The sequence below is a fragment of the Mytilus galloprovincialis genome, chromosome 1 (assembly GCF_965363235.1).
Source record: "Mytilus galloprovincialis chromosome 1, xbMytGall1.hap1.1, whole genome shotgun sequence".
NCBI lineage: Eukaryota > Metazoa > Mollusca > Bivalvia > Mytilida > Mytilidae > Mytilus > Mytilus galloprovincialis.
This window is the reverse complement of record NC_134838.1, coordinates 10979180-11004806: the sequence shown is the minus strand read 5'-3', so window position 1 is coordinate 11004806 and position 25627 is coordinate 10979180. Positions and strand designations below refer to the sequence as shown.

General features: G+C 31.9%; 1 protein-coding gene and 1 long non-coding RNA gene across 2 annotated transcripts; both read right to left on the bottom strand.

Annotated features, from left to right (window-relative positions):
• Nucleotides 1-348: 348 nt before the first annotated feature.
• Nucleotides 349-7271, bottom strand: LOC143069545 (uncharacterized). Its single transcript, XR_012976437.1, has 3 exons — nucleotides 5792-7271; nucleotides 1327-1376; nucleotides 349-541 (listed from the first exon to the last, which is right to left on the bottom strand). It is a non-coding gene; the product is annotated as an uncharacterized LOC143069545 (long non-coding RNA).
• Nucleotides 7272-8484: 1213 nt separating this feature from the next.
• Nucleotides 8485-23419, bottom strand: LOC143069421 (uncharacterized). The gene is made up of 8 exons (XM_076244080.1): nucleotides 23279-23419; nucleotides 22525-22697; nucleotides 18484-18595; nucleotides 16464-16636; nucleotides 15237-15436; nucleotides 13418-13768; nucleotides 11270-11353; nucleotides 8485-8790 (listed from the first exon to the last, which is right to left on the bottom strand). Exons 1-8 carry the CDS (start codon nucleotides 23324-23326, stop codon nucleotides 8573-8575), a joined length of 1359 nt encoding a protein of 452 aa, XP_076100195.1. The 5' UTR covers nucleotides 23327-23419; the 3' UTR covers nucleotides 8485-8572.
• Between the last annotated feature and the right edge of the window lie 2208 nt (nucleotides 23420-25627).

Sequence of the window (25627 nt, the reverse complement as noted above, 5' to 3'; positions counted from 1 at the left end):
CATTGTTGAAGACCGTACGGTGACCTATAGTTGTTAATGTCTGTGTCATTTTGGTCTTTGGATAGTTGTCTCATTGGCAATCATACCACATCTTCTTTTTCATATGTTGGTTATCATATTTAAACAGTATTCATTTACTAATTTGTGCACATTATTGGCCGATGTATTCCTTTTGGATTTAGTTTTTTTCATCAATTTATGACTTTTGAACAGCGGTATACTATTTTATCGACATCCGCGATAAAGTACAAATTAAGAAACCTATAGATATAAGGGTTCACAAAATGAAAACAACACACGTTAACAGTAAAACGAAATAAAACCTATTATTCACAACTATTCGGTAGAGGTCATTTTAGCAATATAAATATTCTGAGAGAGAGAATGCTTGTAAATGATGCCGTTGTGATTTATAATCAATGTATGACTTCATGCAGCGTACCCTCGTCGATACTTATCTTGCAAAGTACAAAGATTAAAAGTTATGTGTGGACCCTTGTGAGCCACTAGCCTCTAATTGTTTTCCATATCTTTGAAAAATCTACAAAAAAAAAGCAACAGGAACTCACTACTGCTCCTTTTTCAAATTAAATTTTAGCTCTCCCTGCTCTACAGTAATGAAATTTTAAATAGATTTACCTTACTGGTCTTTTTCAAAATATGAAACATTGTATAAACTGCACAACATATTTATACTTTGATTAAAAGAAAAAGAAATTAATATTTTATGTTAGCAAAACATGTCGCTTTATTTGACTCATTTCGTAACAGATTTAAACAGTTTTAAAATAAACAAATATAGTATTACGTCCAATTTGTTGTGTTTAATTTCATTGGTAAATGTTGGAACTATGTTATAGTAAGTTACCCTAATAAGATTATGTGGATAACTGGTCCAATATTTATGGTTAAGGGTTAAGAAAGTCAGAAGTATGGCAAGCCGTTGAGAAATGATTTTCAATTTTCATATATTAAAAATCATTTATTATTATTAAAGTATTACTAAGTTTTGTAAATATTAAATAATCATTTATAAATATTAAATAATTATATCATTGTTTTAATAGTATAAAATCGTTTTTTCTTATAAAATATTATGTCTGATTTATGAGTATCAGAGACTCTGTTGATACTGATAACTGACCTGTTAATACTTATATAAACTGACATTTTTTACTTTAAAAAATCATTTATGCGATATTTTAGTATCCAAATTCTTAGATTCGTACCAATATTGCAGAATGGATGTTAACGTATATTTTTCAGTGTTTATCTTAGAGAGTTTTTATAGCACTTCAACCTTTTGGTAATCTTTAATTTTCTTACATTTTGGCCGCAAGCATCAATGACGAGACAATTATAATCGATATCCACATCTGGAGAAGAAAAAAATGGTATCGTTAATGTTATAACACATATTGCATAAAGCGGAGTACGCAATGAAGGATATTCCAGGTCGTGTGCACTGAAATAGATTGCAAAAGTTTTTCTTTTGCTGGTTTTCTTGCTTTGAGTGGACTTTGTATTTCGATTTAATTATACAGTGCATGTGTTGAAGTTCAGTTTGTATTATCAAATACCTTACTTATTTGTACAGGTAAAGTTATTTTCAATCCTGTTTATTTTGCCTTTTTTTTGGCTTAAACCAGCTGTGACCTTGACATTGATTTCAGCATACTTTGTCGGTAAACTGATATGTAATTTTGTATTTTTCGTATCATTCGTCATGAAACCAATATCTAATAGTGAAGTTGTGAATGAATTAAATGAAAAATCTAATTACTTTATAGAAAGTGACTACATATCAGTTTACCGACAAAGTATGCTGAAATCAAACTCCACCAGCAGTGGCATCGAACCAAATTTAGTCATTATTTTTTATGTAACATCTACTGCTTACATTTAAAATACATAAATAAAATACAAAAATAAGAAAGCAATGCATGAGGTTGTAAAATTTGATATATTCCTTATTGTGTTTCTTCATCATATATTTGTTTGTTTTCATTGTAATTAAGATTATAACGCAATGTTGACTGCTGTACCCCTATTGAGCTGATGGTCCACCAGCAGAGGTATCGACCCAGTATTGTAAAAAATTGAAAACAACACGTTTAATAATTTCATGCGAACGAAGCGCGTTTACTGGATTTACCTTCATCAGGAACGCTCAAAACCAGACATTTGAAATCAGAGGGATGCCTGTTCACATCTATCGAAAACAGTTAACACATTTGTCGCCTCTGATAATTCGTTGTACTTAATAAAGGCAACAGTAGTATACCGCTGTTCAAACTCATAAATCCATGGACAAAAAACAAAATCGGGGTAACCAACTAAAACTGAGGGAAACGCATTAAATATAAGAGGAGAACAACGACACAACACTACAATGTAACACACAGAAACGAACCAAGCATCAGACAAAATCCCAAGAGAATAACAAATATAACATCAAAACCAAATACAAGAATTTGGGATAGACAAGTACCGTACCACGTCTTATCGCAATGTGAATCTACACTCAAAAATAAGAGAAAACAAACGACGCAACGTTAAAATGTAACACACACAAAAACAAACTATAATATAACAATGGCCATATTCCTGACTTGATACAGGACATTTTTAAAGGAAAAAAAATGGTGGGTTGAACCTGGTTTTGTGGCATGCCAAACCTCCCTCTTTAATAGCCATGTGAAATATAACATTAAAATGACAACTCAACACCAATGACTACAATATAAATAAATTGGAGGACACAATTGACAAAGAAACACACGAACAACAGCCAACAAAAGGCAACAAGTTCAAAAATCGAGGACCAAAAGATCAAAAAAGTTGTGCCAAAAACGGCCAGGGTTTTCTGTTAGTTACCAGAACATCCCTATTATTTAGAATATTTTATACTTTTGCAAACAGTAAATTTATAAAATTACTATACAATGATGTACATGATAAAAACTGAAGTATTAACTTATTACAGGAAACAACTGAAATACATTACATAACCAGACATTTGCAACACAAAATGTAGACACATCCGAATAAGTTTAAACCTCAACGCCAAGTGACGTCATATTTGAAATTAAAGCAGTAAGTAGGTTTATGTTCTGATGTTCACAGTAATTGATTTTTGTTGATGTGGTTCATAAGCGTTTCTCTTTTCTCTCTATATATATATATAGACTAGACTGTTGGTTTTCCCATTTGAATGGTTTACACTAGTAATTTTTGGGGCCCTTTATAGCTTGCTATTTGGTGTGAGCCAAGGCTCCGTGTTGAAGACCGTACCTTGACATATAATAGTTTACTTTTATAAATTGTGACTTTGATGGAGAGTTGTCTACACAAAACTCAATATAAAGAACGATACATAGCTGGATCGTCAAAATGTTCGACTAAACCTCTTTCTAAAATACTGACTACTATTCTTTCTACAGTTAAAGATGGGCTTCAAAAATATTGTGATGAGATATATTCTACCAGTGGTGTTAACCAAATGTGAATTCTCAAATATTCGTAAGATCTACTGCTTAATCTTCGATCACAATCTTTGCAATTTTGCTGCAACATAAAGACTTTTGATTTTTCTACCCTTTACACTACTATTCCCTATGTTCAGTTGAAAGATCGACTGCACCTTCTCATTAAACAGAGCTATTTCTATAAAAATGGGAATCGTAGATACAAATTTCTTGTTTTGGATAACACTAATTCATATTTTGTAAAGAACCACACTGAATCTACCAGAAAATATACTGAAAATGATATTATCAAAATGCTGGACTTTTTGATCGACAATATATTGGAGGATTCATATTTCAACAGACAATCGGTATTCCAATGGGAACTTATTGTGCACCCCTACTAGCCGATTTGTTTTTGTACTCGTATGTAGCAGAGTTTAGTCAAACCCTTCTAAAAGACAAACAGAAAAAACACCTTGCGAAATTCTTTAATTTCGCTTTCCGATATATTGATGATGTCCTATCACTGAATAACCCATATTTCAGCCAATACTTGCATCTCATATATCCCAGTGAACTTGAAATTAAGGATACTACTGATACTAGAAGGACTGCTTTATACCTTTGTCTTTTCCCCAATATTGACAAAGATGTACGACTTCACACGAAAATCTATGATAAACGGGACGATTTCAACTTCCCAATTATCAATTTCCCATTTCTCAGCAGTAACATACCCTCTGCCCTTCGTATGGTGTTTGAAACGTTAATATCGTGCATGTTTACACTATACGGACTTAATATACAGGAGTGTGCTCCTAACGCAGAAACTGCTCCAACAAAGTTAGGAGGAGGACAGATTAAAAATGACACTCCGTAAATTTTACGGACACCATCACGAATTGGTTGATCCATACGATGTATTTTTGTCCAAACTAACTATGGACATTTTTACCACGTGTTAGATTGTGGTTTGTCATTACGTCGTCTGATTTATTTTATTACCGAACGTGACTTATTCCCGAATAAGACTGTTTTGCTGAGTGTGAATTCGTATTGCTTTAAGACGTGGCACGATACTTTTCCATCCCAAAATAATTTGTTTGGTTTTGATGTTGTGTTTGTTGTTGTCATCGGATTTTGTCAATTGTCTTAACGTTTGTAGTTGTAAATCGTATTATTTTTCTGTTGTATTCTTGTGTTGTGATTGGGATAACTACTCACCCAGTTCATTTGGTAGATTTAATTTTGGATCAACGAAATTTACACTATATATTTGGTTTGCAGTTTGATCAGAAGAAACACCCACAAAGTTAGACAATACAATTAATTATCTAATTACTACTACAATTAAATATTAATTAGTATTATAATTTTCACTGTTATTAATATAGGTGAGATAAGTCATAAAAATCTAATTTTGAATTTCATCCAAATTCTTTCTTAATTTTCGGAACACGTTTTAGAAATTTAAATGTGACGTCACTTTGGGCGTTGCATTGACTATGGCTAACAGGGCTTTGATTTTGTAATGTATTAGTTTATATTCTATATAACTAGTCACCACTTCAGTTTAATCATGTATATCTATTATATAGTCATTTTATTAAATGTACTGTTTGCAAAACTATGTATTATTCTTGATAATAATGATGTTTTTGTCCCAGGCGGATAACCCTGGCCTCACAACTTTTTGGAACTTTTGGTCCTCGGTGATCTTAAACTTTGTGGTTGTTATGGCTTTCAAACTTTTGACATCAGAGCATAGTTTTGTGTGGACGTAGCGCGCGTCTGACGTATAAAAATATTCTTTAACCTATTACCTTTTGATGGCTATTATTCGTTTGTTTCGCAGTCCTTTATTTTCTCACATTTATCTGTTTCTTTATTGTAACCCTGTCGTGGAATGTTGTCATTTTAATGTTATAATTAACACTGCCATTAAAGCGGGAGGTTTGGCATGCCACAAAACCATGTTCAACCCACCATTTTTTCATAAAATGCCCTGTACCAAGTCAGAAAAATGGCCATTGTTACATTATAGTTCGTTTCTGTGGGTGTTACATTTCGGTGTTGTGTCTCTGTTGTGTCGTAGTTCTTTTATATTTGATACGTTTCTCACAGTTTTAGTTTGTAACCCGGATTAGTTTTTTCTCCATCGAATTATGAATTTTGAACAGCGGTATACTACTGTTGCTTTATATGTCTTATCGGCACTCATACCATATCTTCTTATATCTAATTATGAAAAATCTAAAAGAGCACACAGGTTACATTCATTCTTAAAAGCTGTTTACAAGACAAACAAATAGAATACCTACCTTTTTACGTTAGCAATATGTCTGTCGTATGTCTGTTTGTTGTAATTTATTAAGATTCCATTTTATGATGAAATATGCCCATATGAAAGCTTTGTTGAACTTCTTAGTGAATATCTATAATTGAACATCTACATCTTGTAAGCCTCGTGTGTTTACTATTTTCAAAAAAGATATTTACACACAACAGATTATAGTACAATAGCTATAGCATACCTTTTTTATGATTTAAACATTAATAAATAGTTATGAAAACTAAGGTTCTATGTACTCTCGATATTATGTAAACATTATTTTTGTACTGCACAATGTCATGCTTTTCTCATTTTTTTTAATAATATTTGTGCTCTAAATCTGTTGGTTGTGTACTGGTTGATTCTTTATTCTGTACGAACATTATTTATCTGATAGTTGTTATAGTCTGTCATATTTGTTTTTCGTAAATTGTTTTGTCTTTCAATTTGACCGTTAGTTTTCTCGTTTCAATTGATTCACATTTTTCTTTATGCCGGGGCCTTTTATAGCCGATTAGATTATATGGTAAGGTATGTGATTTTCTCATTATTGAAGAGAACATAAGTTAATCCATGTTCAAATCAAACAAATCGATTATCTATAATACCACCAATACGACATTCCATCAAAACTCTACTGAAAATATGTGGGTTTTTTTTTCACTTGAGTATATTCGCTTAAGTAATGAAACCATATAGGATAATATAAAATGTACCCCTATATCAAAAACACCTCGTATTATTAATTAATTGATTGTTTGCTTAAGGTATACTTACCGATTATAAGGCATATGTACCTAAATGTCATTCAGTCAAATTATAAGCAGTTACATATATATCAACGCGGCCATTTATGCTAATGTTTGGCTCTATAAAGTTAACAATTCATTAGTCAGATTGAACTATTTCTTTAAAATCTTATTTTTAGCGTTTAAACTATCACAGAAACTGTCAAAACATTAACTTAAGTTTAATTTCTTCTAAACCTTGCACATTATGATAAATACATATTTATGATTATTTTCTCCATTAACAGAAGACATATTTTCTTTTGTTAAATTATACTAAATGATATAATGTTAACTTTTGAAATATTTCAAATCACAATGTACAAAAGTCAAATTTCTATATATCACTTAGCCAACTAGGTTTATCAGTAACAGGAAAAAGTTGAATGATTGTATGAATGAACATATTGATGAATTATGAGTAAAAGCTGCATATAAAACATTATCTATATCTATTCATGTAAAGCATAAGCTATATATATATATTCATGTAAAGCATATGTTATATCTATTCATGTAAAACATATGTTATATCTATTCATGTAAAGCATATGATATATCCATTCATGTAAAGTATATGCGATATCTATTCATGTAAAGTATATGATATATCTAGTCATGTAAAGCATATGATATATCTATTCATATAAAACATATGCTATATCTATTCATGTATAGCATATGATATAACTATTAATGTAAACCATATGCTATATCTATTCATGTAAAGCATATGCTATATCTATTCATATAAAACATATGCTATATCTATTCATGTATAGCAAATGATATATCTATTAATGTAAACCATATGCTATATCTATTCATGTAAAACATATGTTATATCTATTCATGTAAAGCATATGCTATATCTATTCATACAAAACATATGCTATATCTATTCATGTATAGCATATGATATATCTATTAATGTAAAGCATATGCTATATCTATTCATGTAAAACATATGCTTTATCTACTTATGTAAAGCATATGCTATATCTATTCATGTAAAGCATATGATATATATAATCATATAAAGCATATGCTATATCTATTCATATAAAACATATGCTATATCTATTCATGTATAACATATGCTATATCTATTCATGTAAAGCATATGCTATATCTATTCATGTAAAGCATATGCGATATCTATTCATGTAAAGCATATACGATATCTATTCATGTAAAGCATATGCTATATCTATTCATGTAAAGCATATGCTATATAATTTCATGTAAAGCATATGCTATATCTATTCATGTAAAGCATATGCTATATCTATTCATGTAAAGCATATGCTATATCTATTCATGTAAAACATATGCTATATCTAATCATGTATAGGTCATGATATATCTAATCATGTAAAGTATATGCGATATCTATTCATGTATAGCATATGCGATATCTATTCATGTAAAGAATATGCTATCTCTATTCATGTAAAACATATGTTATATCTATTCATGTAAAGTATATGATATATCTATTCATGTATAGCATATGTTATATCTATTCATGTATAGCATATGCTATATCTATTCATGTAAAGCATATGCTATGTCTATTCATGTAAAGCATAAGCTATACATATATTCATATAAAACATATGCTATATCTATTCATTAAAGACTAACATAAAAGGACAAGATTGCAGTTGTATATGTCGCAATTTATAATGGGTAAATAATTTGTCAAATTCGTGCTGCATTCGAGAGTTGATATTTTATTGTGACAGATTTCCTAGTGATTGTAAAATAATCATTTTCAAAATTAATGCAATGTTTAAAACTTGTAGCGTAGAAAATAATGAAACACACATGTGTTACTTTCAAACATTATGAAAATTACAATATTAATACAAAACATGGATACTTGTCTTGAATTAAGATAACAAAAACAAACTCGAACAAAATCAATTATTTTTGTGTTGCAAGTACAATATATATTTAATTTTAAGATCAGGATGACTTTAATTTGAGATATACGTACCGGAAGTTCCTGTATAATGACCTTCTCTTGTAGTTCTTGTATTTAGTGCGATTATTGTTTGCTTTATATGTGTTACATTGGCATATGTTTTAGTTGTCTTTTGCGGTAAATCTGTAGTTGTGCTGATTTTCTGTGCATTTATTTTTATAGTTATACTCGGATGCATGGTTGATTTGGTACAACTTGTACCAATTGTTCCTAAAATGTAATAATAAGCCATTGCTGCACGGGTATGCGAAAACATATGGAAGTAACGATCAGAACTGTAACCATAAACGAGCTTTTCTGACTATGAGGTAAGGGCTTCGGTCATTGTTGAAAGCCGTATGGACCGGTGACCTATAGTAGTTTTTTCTTTGTCATTCTTTCTTGTGGAGATTTTTCTTAATTATAAATTAAAGTATATTCTAAAGATAGTGAAATTTGAAAGTTTCACTCCTTTCAAAAGATTTTCATCAAATGGCAAAAATTGAAAAGTATATATAAACGTGTCATGTCGTGAATTTGTTTTTGATCGCTATGAACAGAATACAAATCAGTTTGATTGGGTCGAAAAAATAAAAATAATCCAGTTACTACCGATACAATATTACAATAGTTATCAAAGGTACCAGGATTATAATTTAGTACGCCAGACGCGCGTTTCGTCTACATAAGACTCATCAGTGACGCTCATATCAAAATATTTATTAAACCAAACAAGTAAAAAGTTGAAGAACAACATTGTTTAAACCATACTCTAATTTGGTCTCGTTTCAAAACAACTTGTAGTATGCAAGAAAAACACACATTGCGGCAACAATTCACCGATATATCACTCAAATCAATTGGGAAGAAAAATCAAGATGACCAACAAAACCCGAGGAAATCCCATGAACTCCCAAAAAGATTAAGTCAGGTTGCATCGAAATGGTTAGAGTCTCCTGCTATGCATTGACCCCCCCCCCCCCGCGCAATTTGAATCAACATTCAGGCAAAATGTCACAATAGGAAAATGGAGATAAAAATCTAAATTACAGACTGAAAGATTGTTCTGGTACTTTAAGATCTAAGACTGAAAAAACAAATGTGGCATTAGATAACAAATTCATGATAACGACCGTAAAATAATACGGATCGTTTTAAGTCATTCCTTCTTATAATGTTGCTTGGTAGCTTTTGTGTAAGTAGAACATCAGGAGCACACCTCTGGTAAAAAAAAATCGGCATAGTATGACAATGCAAACACATAACGTATTATTGAAATATGTAAAGGCATAAACTTGAGCTGATGGTGTGTGACTGTTAAGAAATTGGAATGGAAAGTTGACAATTGGAAAGTTGAAATCATTACTTTTGTCACAGGTGATTCTAGTTTGAATTCGCCCATCTGTGTCCAGATCGAGAAAAAGAACAGTTTACGAGGCAGACCTTCTAGTTTACATATTATGTTAAAGCTTATGTTCACTGGGATTAATGAGATACAAGAACTCACTGGAATGTTGCATCATCAATATATCAGATAGTGTAATTATAAAAAATTGCAAGACGTTTGTTCTCATTGTCTGTAAGATGGTTTTGTTTGAATTCTGTTTCATATGATTACGAAACATAATCCACCGACAGTCCACATAACACAGCATAAAAAAACCCAAAGATAACACGATCCTCAAAAACCATTGATAAGATGCTACTTCTGAATGATAATCAGAAGCTTCTCTAGCATACACCGTATTGCTCATGTAATTCTCATTCGATTATGTCTCGTTTGAGTAAAATAGGAAGGGATTGTGGTTACCACAAATTGAAACATATCCATCGCATCTTTACCCTTCGGATCTGCGTACTACTCCGGAACACCCGGTTATGGTGGGGTTCGTGTTAGCTTTTTTTTTGGTATACTGTTGTTTCTCTTATTATCCTTTACCTTATTTGGCATGACATTGTCAGTTTAATTTCGACTTATGAATTTGAAAGTCTCCTTTATATTTTTGCAACTGCATAAAAATGGGCAACCATATCGCGAAGCCTCCTTCAATTTTGAAGGGATGATTTTAACTTCATCACTTGGACCCTTGGTTAAAGAGCTTCCTGGTAATCGGAATTTCTCTATCAAGACAATTATTACTTTTAAATTACAATATTGAAAAAGATCAAACTTTAAATTGTAAAAGCAAGTATTCGCAATTGTTTGCCTGCACTTCATTATTTCATTTTCATTTAGAAAAAAAAAAAATAATATGCGAAGTTGTAAACACCAAATTGTTGTTACCAATAAATTAGAGAATTAGCTATCAAAGGTACGAGGCTTATAGTAGTAATTTGATACGCCAGACGAGCGTTTCGTAAACATAAGACTCATCAGCGACGCTCAGATCAAAACAGTTAGAAAGCCAAACAAGTATAAAGTTGAAGAGCATTGCGGCCCCAAATTCCAAAAAGTTGTGCCAAATACGCATACGGCTAAGGAAATATACGTCTGGCCTTGAAGTCATAAAATTTTCGAGTCAGTTTTTTGTACTCATACTCCAAAATCAACCAATCAAAATGCTGGATTTGATGTTTCGAGCATGAATTTTTATTGCTCCGAGCACTGAGCAAAGTTTTATGAGTTCAACCCCTAGGATAAGAAATTCCTTATTATTTCGAATAATTCATACTTTTGCGAACAGTAAATTTATAAGTTATAATCCCTTACCATCATTACAACAGCAATAATAGTTCTGTTTACTCTTTCCATATCTTACACAAGTTCCTTTAAAATCACATCCATCAAAATATGCTGGAATAACAAAAACATATTATATTAGAATAGGCATGTAGATTTCATATATTTTATAGGCTGCAAGCGCTTTTGATTTTGTTATCTATGTTATTTAAAACCCATTTGATGTAATAAAGTAACAATACCTATAACCACTCTGTCTACAATTACTTATAGAACAAGAAAGTCGTTGGTTATAAACGTGTCTTTATGTGTTCCTTGGATCTATGTTAGACCTATGTTTATGAATACATTACAAGGCAGCAAGGATTTCATTGACAAGTTGAAGGCATATCCTCTAAGGGACCAATATGTTAATTGAGGTTGGAAATGCAACTATGTGTCCGCCTCTTCATAAATATTTTCATCAATATTTGTAATTCACGCTTACCCTCACTTTCACCAAGCAACATTATAGGCAAAACTTTTAGGAATTTTGGTCCTCAATGCTCTTCAACTTCGTACTTTATTTGGCCTTTTAAACTTTTTTGGATTCGAGCGTCACTGGTCACTGATTAGTCTTTTTTTTTAGACGAAATGCGCGTCTGGCGTAAATACAAAATTGAATCCTGGTATTAATGAAGAGTTTATTGTCGGATATTCTTAATAAACACTTCCGAGCTTCATTTTCTAAATATGTGTTTATAATGTCAGCAAAGAGTAAAGGCTTTTCCCACTCGGACAGTTGAAAATACAAGTTTCGGACTTAAATATATCTATCGTGTGGATGCAAGGTATACTTTTCTAAATGTTTATAATCAAGATATCATGGTTTCTGATCTTCATATTCAGAAATAACAATAAGTATTTCGGCGAGATTGTAGTTTTAAGGTGAAATACCACCAAATCATGGTGCGTCACATCCAGTTGTATACGAAAATAGGTCGAAACAAGAATGTGTCCACAGTACACGGATGCCCCACTCGCACTATCATTTTCTATGTTTAGTGGACCGTGAAATTGGAATAAATTCTCTAATTTGGCATTAAAATTAGAAAGATCATATCATAGGGCACATGTATACTAAGTTTCAAGTTGATTGGACTTCAACTTCATCAAAAAGTACCTTGATCAAAAACTTTAACCTGAAGCGGGACAGACGGACGAATGAACGGACGAACGAACTTACAGACGAACGAACGGACAGACAGACAGACAGACAGACGGACAAACGGACGCACAGACCAGAAAACATAATGCCCCTCTACTATCGTAGGTGGGGCATAAAAAAATTCCCTTGAATTTGACAGTTGTAGGTAATTAATCCTACATTTTATTGCAATAAAACATTTCTGTGTCATAAACATGTCTTGGGTATTATAAATCACCATTATTTTTTTATTTGGGGTTTTTATAGAATATTTTGTAAACTTGAGGTTACATGGTCACTAAACCTTGTACACAGATTAAATAAGGGGAGACATTTGATTGTTTAACTTCTAGTGATGGTTATTTTCTTATATGCAATGAATTGTTATGTGAATTTTTTTCTATAGTACTGTCCATGATAAAACTTTACTCATGCCAAGTGTTTGAAACAAAGATGAAATCTGCACATTTTTTTGAAAAGTGCAAATTTAACAAAGACTTATAGGGGAAAATCAATGGTGGTATTACACCTTAAGGGGGGTAAAAAGACAAACATGAACCAACGACCATGTTTTCTTCATATGTCATATTATTACTATGATAAATTAGAGCATTTGGACTTCCTTTTTAAAATCACATAACAGGTATTGTTGTATTTATATAAATTACTAGAAGAAAATTTGGAAGACTACTTGAAATGTTTATGGTGATATACAGCTAGGTTGGTGATTCTTAAACTGCTTGTATGCACTGATGCAGCATGTTGATGTTTTTATTAGTTTGTCAGTTCTTCTATATAGAAAATAGTTACATTTACAGCCAGACCAGTTTTGTTTTTGTTTTGTAGCATTCAAGTGAAAATGGATGAATATGCTGATTATTGTCGCTGGGATACATCCATCATGCATCTAGGTGAAGGTGGTCTTCATTGTAAACACTGAAAAGAGATGAAAAATAGAAATAATAACAATTGGCAACAATTATATATCATACCTTTTTTCAAACTCAAAGGATCAACAACACAGGTCAATTTTCCACCATCTGCTTTATACAACGATAACTGTCCAATCATTCCAGATGTACTAATTTCTCTGGTTTCTAAGGCAATCTTTGTTAAATTATGATTTTCATACAATAGTGATGTCTCCACTTGCAATGCTAATGCCCTACTCCAACTTGAATATGTCCCAGAAACTTGGACTGTTATGGTCCTAAAGGAAACAGTTGCACCAATAGTCAGTTTGTCTTTAGGTTTGGTGGCATTCAAGAACAATGGGTAGCTGTGTTGTTTATTGTCGCAGGAGTACAATCCTTCCCATTCACTCGATGAAAACTCTGTTTTATCTGTAGAGTCAATAAGAAAAAAAGATATAAATAACAAAATATTACAAATAAATGGTATCGAATAAAAACACACATAAAATAACATTTAAAAAATCAAGGGGATTCATCAGACAAGTTATCAGTACATGTCCTTCTGAGAAGGATGTTATACTCACCAGTTACTAAACACATCGCCATTTTATATATAGGATTGATATTAATAATTATACGAACACATATGCTTTCTGCAGTATTCGCCAAAAACATTAATTGAGCCAAATTGAAATTTATATCTCTGCAGACAATTAAAAACATTCCATTTAGTTAAGATCTTTAGATTTTATTCAATGTAACCATTGAGAAATAAAATAAAAGTAAAAAAGAATAATTTGTACTTGTTTCTCAAACGTGACATCCGTGAGTTACATGTTTCATCGATTTTACTTATCATGAGCAACGGGTGGTTGCAAGTAGGAGAGCAAAATTTACTTAAACTTACAAACTTTCTAATATCAATTCAGATTTTGTAGGAGTTTGTTTCGCTGAGTCCTTGGTATTTTCTTTTTTGATCTTTCGTATATGTCATGTCATTGTTAGTTCTACATCCGCTTATGAGCTTTAAATGTCTCCTTTTGTATCTTCCAACTTTGTAAATTTACTGCATTATCTTACAGAACTCGTGTTTTGATAGTTTTGATAAACGAAAATGAACTGATTTTGTCTATTACTTACTGACTTAATAATCTTAAAGGAACCGTGAAATAACCATTTGTGAATTTTTTTCGAGTTAAATTTCATGTATAAAAACAGGTAAATAGAATGAGTCAGGCAAGCAATTAACCTCGGTAGTTTTAGTTTTGTTTTGTAAGTTAGGGCTTGTTTTTACTTTCATTACTCATCATTACTTTCTTTTTGAAAAAAAGTTTTCCATGCTTAGGGAAACAAAATAGTAAATAAACTCATCATAGATACCAGGATTGAAATTTTATATTAACGCCAGACTCGCGTTTCGTCTACAAAAGACTCATCAGTGACGCTCAAATAAAAAATGTTAAAAAGGCTAATTAAAGTACCAAGTTGAAGAGCATTGAGGACCAAATATTCCTAAAAGTTTTTTGCAAAATACAGCTCAGGTAATCTATTCCTGAGGTAGAAAAGTCTTAGTATTTAAAAATTTCGAAGTTTTGTTAACAGTTAATTTATGATTATGAACATATCAATGATAATTCATGTAAGCACAGAAGTGCTGACTACTGGGCTATGCACTACTGATGCAATAAAGCTGTATCATTCATATATGCATTATTACTTTTAATATCATGGGAAAATATGATCGAATGCATTCAATAGTTAACAACAAATATATAGGAAAAAGAAGAAAGAATATATATATAAGAAAGAACTGCGGTTTTACACAATAAACAGTTGATAGAAATCCTTGATCTCACACATTATCACAAGTTCAACACAGTTCTTAAAGTCAACTTACTTGTGTATACACTACAGTCGACATCACTGCCTGGAACTTGTTCTGTACAGTCTGTTCCCCTCCATCCATTCAGACAGACCTTGTTTCCCTGAGGATCACATGTGTAATGACCATCACATTTGTTTGTAGGTACACATTTGATAGAACAATCACCTCCATAGTACTGTGGATCACAATATACTAACAGAGCAAACTTCAAACTGCAAAATAAAACATTATAAAATACCAAAGATGTGATTCTACTTTTTTTTGCGGAGCTATCTTAAGTACCTTATATACCTCTTATTATATATATTATCATATATATGTTTGTTAGTAACCATTATCAGACATTCAATTTCTTCTGGTATTGACTTTTGTGGACACATTTCATTCTTAATAAACATAAATGACGTATTCACGAAGTTGACTAAGGATCGTATTTACATCGTGTCATACATTACATGAAGGTAATTTCGTGACAACGTAAACAAATTGAGTTTTTCACACTGACATTAATTAATGTGTTCATTTAATTTTCACTATTTGCTCTGAATCCTTTGAATATATTTTTTTTATGACTGTCATATCATGATTCTAGCTTGAGACAGAAAAGTATCGCTAGTATTTAAGGAAGCATAGCAATTAACGTATTTTTTTCTCAGAATGTATGACTTCATAAACTTATGTCATTTCTATATAGCAACATCCAGTAGTTTCTGCATACAGAATGTATATCTCCATATTCTAGGGATTGTCTTCCTATCATGATTTCCTCGATAGAGTGTTTATCCTTTCAAGGAAGCAATTTACCTAGTTTTGAAATTGGAATCATACCATCTTAAATCTGCTTAACCTTCTGGATCACATGAGATCACCACCAAATTTTGCGAGATTCTTGTTGCTCAGTCTTAAGTTTTCTATGGTGTGTTTTGTGTACTTTTGTTTGTCTATTAGTCTTTTTCTTTTTATAGCCATGGCGTCGTGTGTTTATTTTCGACATATGAGTTTAGCATTTATATAAGTCTCCAACTATTTTAAACTAGGCTGAAATCATTAAATGATACACTAATTTAATATATTCAGTTTTTGTATTTTTCATTGTGTCAACTATTATTGGTTATTGCTGCATTTAAAATATTCTTTTTAATACACACATATATAAAGAGTAACTTCATACGGCCAAACATGGCTTTACCAGCTTTATAATTAATCAATAGGCTCAGCAAAACCTGTATCACTAATTACCTAGTAGGATTATTACTTCGTGTACCAATAAGATTGAGATTAACTGCTGTAATGCTGGTCTGATTGAACCCTGCCTTTGTTAAATTGTATGTCACATAAAAATTATCAATTAAGACATTCTTCTTGTCATCTGTATTAGTGTCAACAACCTCAATCTTGATTAGTGCTGTTCCCTGAAATGGATTTGAACTTATATAAAATAGCAGAGTTCCAGAGTCTTCCGCGTTGTACATATTTTATCTGTACAAAGATATCTTATACAGCTCAGAAGCACTGATTTCTATCTTGTTTTTAAAGTCCTTGCTGATATAAATAAAATAAACATCTGGAAAAGCACGCAAGAGAGCTTACATTAAAAACTCATTTAAAAATTATTTGATCGCAATGATTTTTGAACATTTCCGAGATAAAAACATTTGATCTAGATTTCCTTGCGTAAAATAAGTTTCCAAAAATAAACTTATAGTTTACTTAAGTTTTGAAATTCTAATCTTCCTTTCTTAATAAAAGTTCAAAGAATCAATTACTGTCAGAACTTGACAAATTCTTAGGATTTTCCTGGTCCTTAGTACTTTGTGAGGAGTGTTTCTATATTTTGTCATTTTTCACATTTTTCAGTGATTTTTACATTTTCCATTTGATAATATTGCCTAACATTTTGTTTGATCAATATCATTGAATATCTGACGTCACACGAGCAATGAACTTTTGTCAATATAGAAACAATTCAAGAATATTACCTCCTACAAAGAACCTATAAAGATAACTCAGATAATGTATTCCACTCGTGACGATCTCTTATTCTTACGTTACCAAAGAATTTATGATGTCAAACTATTAGGAATATTACATTAAACTACTGTCCAACAAAATACAGGACTTGGATTTAAAAGGAATTGATAAGAAATCTTTCAATAAGAAAAAAAATCAAAATTGATTTAGGTGTGGTTTAAATGGTTCATGCAGTGTTTACTTAAGTTTTGAAATTCTAATCTTTCTTTCTTAATAAAAGTTCAAAGAATCAATTACTGTCAGAACTTGACAAATTCTTAGGATTTTCCTGGTCCTTAGTACTTTGAGAGGAGTGTTTCTATATTTTGTCATATCATTATTATAAATGTTACAAATACCCATGATACATGATGATATCACCATATTAAAAACATTTGTCATTATTCATTTGACGTCTATTGTTAAAACTAATAGATAATTTTAAAAGTTTTAATACATTTTTTTGTTTATTCAATTTTATACTGATATATCCATTCAGACTATAACTCTTTTCAACAACCAAAAATGGACACATAATTTTAAATTGTCAAGACCATTAAAGAGAGACAAATTTTGAATATATCCAAAGACTTGTAAAAAGTCTTTTTTATACAAAAGTTTTAGGCAATAAAAACTATTTAAAGAAAAAAATACATTAATCTATTTTAAATAGTTGTGCAATTATTTTTTAGTGATAAAAGAACACACGTTAAGATCATCACAGGAAGAACTGTCAAGAACATCGTGTTTATTTTTCCTAAAAAATCCTGTTGTAGGTTAATATAGATATAGAAGATGTGCTTTGAGTGGCAATAAGACAACTCTCCATCCAAGTCAAGATTTGTTACAGTAAACCATTATAGATCAAAGTACAGTCTTCAGCTACATGTATACATGTGTGGACCGTAAAGTTGGGGTCAAAACTCCGGTTTCGCATTAAAATTAGAAATTTATTAAAAACTACCTTGACCAAAAAACTGTAACCAAAAACTTAAACCTGAAGTGGGACAGATAGACAGACAGACAAACAAATGCATGCACCGGTCGTATAAAAACCTAATGCCCCTTGGTGGGGCACAAATAATTGATGTCATGAAACATCATTTGCAATGTGATCTTGTAATGTCCACTGTATTGTAAAAGGCATGCATGTAAAGATGTTTCATATTTTTAAATTGTGCAGATGTGCAAAATTATTTGCAGTCTTCAGACAACTTAACTTTTTTAAAGAATGTTAAAAATGTCCTACCTTCCAAGTGTCAAACACAAACTGAACATTTTGTTGATTCTGGTCAAACTTGACAACATTTTTATCTGAAGTTGTAACTTCAGTAGACTGTAAACAATTACTGGTATTTGAACTGAAATATAAAAAATAACACAATATGTACATCATAAATAAAAAGCTATTATATACATTTTGTAAATGCAGACTCCCAATTTTTCTGGGCATAGTTTAGAACTATAATACATGTATATCAAACTTATCTCATTGCAATATTGAATGGGTAAGAGTGCTATCGTCACCTGGTCAATTTGACACTTCTAGAAGAAAGATGTGGTTTGTTTGCAAATGAGACAACTCTTGACAAGAGACCAAATGACACAGAAACTAACAACTAAAGGTCATTGTACAGCCTTCAGCAAAGTCCATAAGACATATAAGTCAACCATATGAAAGACCCCAAAATGACAAATGTAAAACAGTTCAAACAAGAAAACTAATGGCCTAATTAAAATTCTGCACTTAGTCAAATAGGCATCCAGTCAAATCAGTATCTATCTAAAGTCATTTGAGCATTTGGTTAGTCAATTTGGCACTAAATATTGTTTAATACTTGTTCTTACCTTTTTGTTTATTGTAGGGGGAGAACAGGTTTTTTGTTTTCTAAATATATATTTTTAATAAAATAGGTTGAAGTATTCTTGATATTTTATTGATTTAGTTTGATTGCGTATCATTCTTATATGACGTGCTCCTTCGCTTTATGAATAAACCCATGCTCTAAATCCAATAAATTTTTTTCTGCACATGTATATTGACTACAGCAAAATAATGAATTTTATCAAATTAGCATGCATTTAATATATTTCATTAACTTAAAACTCTTCCAAACTCTTAAATGATGCACATGTTGTTACTAATTCATTTATTATGACTGTAATGTGTTGCATTCCGAAATTGACATATTTGACCTAGATATGACAACCGTTCATGCTGGCTGTTCCAAAACTCCTCCCTCTGAAAAATAAGTGTCAGTTGTTTGCTTCTTTACAAACAAAAAAGGGAAGTTCATGGAAGATCCTCTACAATCGCTTTACCCTTATACACATCGGACATAAAAATGACCTTAATTGTCCTAATCAGTATCGGAATAATTGATGCAAGCTATACTTTATTGGTTGTTTTAACATGGGAAGGCATTATATTCATGTTATTTTAGCCCTCACTATCGCTCGGGCAAAAATTCACAAATATAATGCCTACCTATGTTAAAACAACCAATAAAGTATAGCTTGCATCAATTATTTCTTAATTTAAAAAAAAGTGGTATTCAATTTAAGAATCCATGACAAATCGCCCCACAGGCAAATCGTCTCACTTTTTAGCCAACTCGCCCCACTTTCTAAAAAATAGATTTACTCTTATTTACCAACTCGCTCAACTTATAAAATGAGAAAAAATCAAATTGAAAATAGGTTGGATAACTTGCCCCACTTAAGAAAAGAGTTAAAATCCCGCTGAAATAAAGTCTGCCAACTCGCCCCACTCATGACAAATAGATAATCCATGACGAATTTAGTAATACCAACTCGCCCCACTTATGGAAAAATATGCTTTCCCCTTGTATACGTTCCTGCCACTTATATATAAAATCAATACCTATGAAAACCTTAGATAAACATCTTTTGCATTTCTTTTCTTTTTGTTTCTTTTCATTTGCATTATGATACAATTAACAGATTTCTTTTTATTTGTAATATGCAAATAACCAGAGACATATATATAAGGTACAATGTACATGGGGCCCTAGTCCTCCACCATATTACGTACATGGGGGACATATACGTTTGCAGGAGTAATATTAAAGGGATTTAACAGGCACTTCTTCCAAAGGATAGAAAAAAGTGGTTGTGGGCGAGTTCGTGAAAAAGTGGGCCGATATGCCATTGGGGTGATTTGTCCTGCTTCCCATTTTAAACAATAAATAGCTTGATGTTTACACTTTTTTCTGGTAGTCTTTGATGTTATTTTTCTATACAAATCCTTGTTTTTCATTACTCATAGTAGACTGTGGTCAGTGGTAGGGCCATATTTTTCAATTCCTATTGACGAAACGTACAGTAATAGTTTTCTTGCAGAACAATTTAATTATAACAATTAACATGGATGTCAAAATAACTACATTGGGTGCCAAATTTGCAAGGTGCTGAATTGACTATATAGAATTCGAGTTTATGAGCTTCCGTTCTTGCTTGGAAGTTGCGATGTTTTTAATTCTTGATTTTGATCACAACATGTATTTATCAACCTCGTCTATGGTCCTGGATGAATAAATGATAAGTTATTTATAATTCATTCTTTACGCATTTTATAATGACAGCAAAATTATAGCAGCTGCTACGATTTTTTCTTTTTTTATGATGACATTTGGCGGGAAATGTTTGTCTAAATAAAACGATGCTGGAACAAACATGAAATGTTTACGAAAACTACGCTAATTTGTATTTTTAAAGTATTCATCATGTAGATTTACGTACAATTGTCTGCAAATATTCTGACAGTATACATCTAGTATTTTTTAAAGAATTTATTCGGTTGAAATATAGAACATAACATAATATGGATGTTAAAATTTTTAACATCCATAAATTTAAATATATAGCAGCAAATTTCGGGGGAAACGCTGAATAATATTGGGTAAGTTTTTATCATCAGAAAATAAAAACACTTCACCAAAAATATGAGTCAGTATTGTAATGTATAATCTAACAAAATGTGTCAGTTTTGCACACTCTGTTGCTTGATATAAACCTCTCCGTGACCCTTACTTCTTGTTATATTTTTGAAAACAGCATGATAGAAACGTCATTTTTGCAAATCGTTAACAATTTCTATCGTTTATAACTGGCTTAGGCATATCCCTTCGTTTACCTTAAAGGTATCACAGACGACCAAAGTAATGTTTATAAGAAATAAATTCTTTTGAATACAGAATAACGAATTTTCAACAGCTCAGTTACTGAGAGCGAGTCGTCAGAGTAATCTCAGGCAAATAATCAGGTCTTCTTATTTTTTACTTTTAAATCGGCCACTGGCATTAATTTTAAGATAGAAACCACAAACGTCGTAAAAAGTTACAGAAATAAAATTGAGAATGGAAATGGGGAATGCTTCGAAGAGACAACAACCCGACCATAGAATAGACAACAGCAGAAGGTCACAATAGGTCTTCAATGCAGCGAGAAACTCCCGCACCCGGAGGCGTCATTCAGCTGGCCCCTTAACAAATATCTATACTAGTTCAGTGATAATGGACGTCACACTAAACTCCGAATTATACACAAGAAACGAAGACTACTAGACAAAGGCCAGAGGCTCCTGACTTGGGACAGGCACAAAAATGCGGCTGGGTTAAACATATTTTTTGAGATCTCAACCCTCCCCCTATACTGTACATCTAGCCAATGTAGAAAAGTAAAAGCATAACAATACGCACAGTAAAATTCAGTTCAATAGAAGTCCGAGTCCGATGTCAGAAGAGGTAACAAAGGAAAATAAACAAAATGACAATAATACATAAATAACAACAGACTCATATGACTAGCAGTTACTGACATGTCAGCTCCACAGAAAAGCACGATGTGTTGTTGAATTTATAGCAATAAACTGAGACTACTATAAGTTATTTTATAATAGTTTCAGACGTAAAGATCAATCTTCAATACAGTATGATAATAGAACTACTTGAAGTTACACCTCACATAACTTGGTAATCGTCTCGTCACTCAGAAAAAGAACGGTTATTGTTGTGGTCAGAGACAAATAAGATAATTGCGGTCACGTATTCAGTTTGTTTTAACTTTATTTACTTATTTTTAGATCAATGCATAATTTCCTCAATTGTGACTACTTTCCATCAGAAAAACTGGAAAAAAATGAGATAGTTATTGCTGGACATTCATACTTGACATTGTAAGCTCCTCTTCACAACAGGTAAAACCCGCCGCTTTTTTCAAAACACTTTTGATTGCTATGTTGTTGTTTCTTGTTTAAAAAAATACTTACTTAGATATATTGTCTAATAAACATATCCTAAATAAATGATCACATGTTCCTATAGTACAACCAGGAGTATTTACAGGTGAATCACAACAGTCTCCTTTAGCATCAGTCCCTGTAGGATTAGTATATTCTAATAACTTCAAACTTATTTTTCCTTTACAGTATGTGTCTTTTATCTGCATTCAAAAAAGAAGAAAGCATGATTAAACAAGGGATTTAAAATGGAGAGAAAAGATTAACAATGAAAAGGGAGAGTCAAATAATTTTAAGATATATGGTTTCGACAAAATCAAAAGCGATGTTAATGTTGTTGTATTTTTTTCTTATTTCAAAGGCAAGGCTCCTCACGAATCGAGCAAAAGTTAAGAAAACACTACAAGTTGAAGAAGACTCGTAGAATCGGGGGCAATTGCTCGCAAGATGTTGACCACAGTACATCTGTGCACACCCAATTCAGGGGGACGAATGAAATCTAACCAATACATTTATTATGTATATACCAGATCATGTTGCTAGATTTTTTACTAATTCTTCGGTCGTTTGTATGCTCTTTTTTTCTTATTTCTTTTTTATTTTCTCTTATATTTTGGCTATTTTTTCACGTAAAAGGTCTCTCATCTGGTAATTGTGCGATGCTATTGCCGAATAAATTAATTGTAAAAAAGAAGATATAGTATGATTGCCAATGAGATAACTCTCCACAAGAGAATGGTTTATAAGTGTTTCTTTCTATTCAAAATATGATAAAATAAAATACCTGAACGTATAATAGCAATAACCATATCCCAAATTTTAACGAAATCATTTTAGTTATCCAAAACTACAAATATCACCAAACATTGAATCTAACAAATATCCAGCACCAGAATTGTCCAAAGTCTACTGATATGAACCTGGCTAATACTAATGATTATTTCCTTTTGTATTAAGATATCAATAATGGAAATTGTTTCTACCTGACATCAGTGGTATGCTGATAAGGAGAAGAAAGGCGTGTAGGGCAGGGATGTCGGGGGCGGAACTACAGGGGTCATTAAAATTTAAATTTATTTCTGTCAGTTTGTTTGCTTATTATTAAACGCCCTGACAGAATGTATTATTCACTGGACTTTGTATTCTGCTTTATCAATGCGTAGTATACATGGTCATTTAAGTTTCTTAATCTCAGTTATTGACATGAACGATTGTTCATAGTAAGAATTTGCCAATACCTACACGAATGACATAAGTGACATATATGTACATGCATGTTACATGTCCAATACGGTCTACGGTCGTGAGATCTTCATAGGCCGATACAATTTTCCGTTGAGAACAATGTGCAGCAACCACATGTACAGCAACTATTTCATGAGTGGAAGTTATGAATATAGACATTTTCACATTATTATTTTTCTTGTCAGTATAATGTTTGTTGGTTTGTTTATTATTTAGTTACCCCTTTTTTTTCGTTTGATAATCATAACTTATTTTTACTTGTTATTTCGTTGTTTTTTTGTATTGTTTTTACCAATACTAACATTGTCTTTGTTTTTCGTTGATGATGTTTTAATTTTTTGTTTTTTTTTTGTTATTTTTTGTTTTTTTATTTGTTTAGGTGTCCTTTTATTCTTTATTCCATTTTTGAAATATTACTGTTGCTTGAAGATGCAAAAGAGGGACGAAAGATACCAAAGGGACAGTCAAACTCATAAATCCAAAACAAACTGACAACGCCATGGCCAAAAATGAAAAAGACAAACAGAAAAACAATAGTACATATGACACAACATAGAAAACTAAAGAATAGACAACACGAACCCCTCCAAAAACTAGGGGTGATCTCAGGTGCTCCGGAAGGGTAAGCAGATCCTGCTCCACATGTGGCACCCGTCGTGTTGCTTATGTGATTACAAATCCGGTAAATAGTCTAATTCGGTAGGTCACATTCATGAAAGGGAAGGGGATTGTAGTTACGACGTAAGGAACATATCCGATATCATTTGTGAAACGGTTATTCCATAACGGTCAACCAACTCGTGATGGCGTCCGTAAAATTTACGAAGGGATGATTTCAACTTCACCATTTGGAACTCTTGGTTTAATAGCTTCCTTGTGAGCAGTAACCCTCTATCATGAAAATCATGATAGGAAATGCAAGCACGGGAATATCGTATCAATTGGGAGATATATACCCCGTATGCAGGTGCTGCTGGAATGTTGCTACTTAGAAATGGAAAGTTCACAATTGGAAAGCTGAAATCATCTCTTTTGTCGTAAAGTTTTGTTTTCAACCGACCCTTATTGTCAATTTCTAGATGTAAGTCAAGATATGAAGCCGACTTAACTGTATCTGTAGTATCCTTTATCTCCAATTCGATGGGATAGATGCGTTCCACATAGTCACCAAATTTTGAATTGTTTAGTGAAAGAACGTCATCTATATAGCGGAAAGTAGAGTTAAAGGATATTGCTAACTTCTTATCTTTCTTCCGAAGAAGTTCCTGCATGAAGTCAGCCTCATAATAATAAAGAAACAAGTCGGCAAGTAGAGGGGCACAGTTTGTTCCCATTGGGATGCCGACAGTCTGTTGAAAAACACGTCCTCCGAACGTTACTAATATGTTGTCAATCAAGAAATCAAGCATCTTGATAATATCGGTTTCAGAGAATTTTTTGTTTGAATCAGAGTGATTCTTTACAAAGTATGATTTATCCCTCCCTAAGACAAGATACTTGTATCTACGTTGGCCATTCTTTTTTATGAAGCAAAGTAATACCAACTCTTTCAATTTGTCTTTTAGTTTGGAATGTGGAATACTTGTGTGAAGAGTAGAAAAGTCAAATGTTTTAATACTGTTACAAGATGAAAGAGTGTTAGATTGTATGTACTCTAAAAGATCTTTGGAATTTTTAAGTATCCACATCTGATTCACGCCACCTCTAGAATAGGCAGTTTCACAATAACTTTGAAGCCCGTCTTTGATTGCTGATAAAATAGATGTTAATAATTTAGAAAGAGGTTTCGTGGAGCACTTGGAAGACCCAGCAATATACCGTTGTTTGTAAGGACACTTATGTAGTTTAGGTATCCAATACAGTGATGGAAGATCCAGTTCTTCATCTT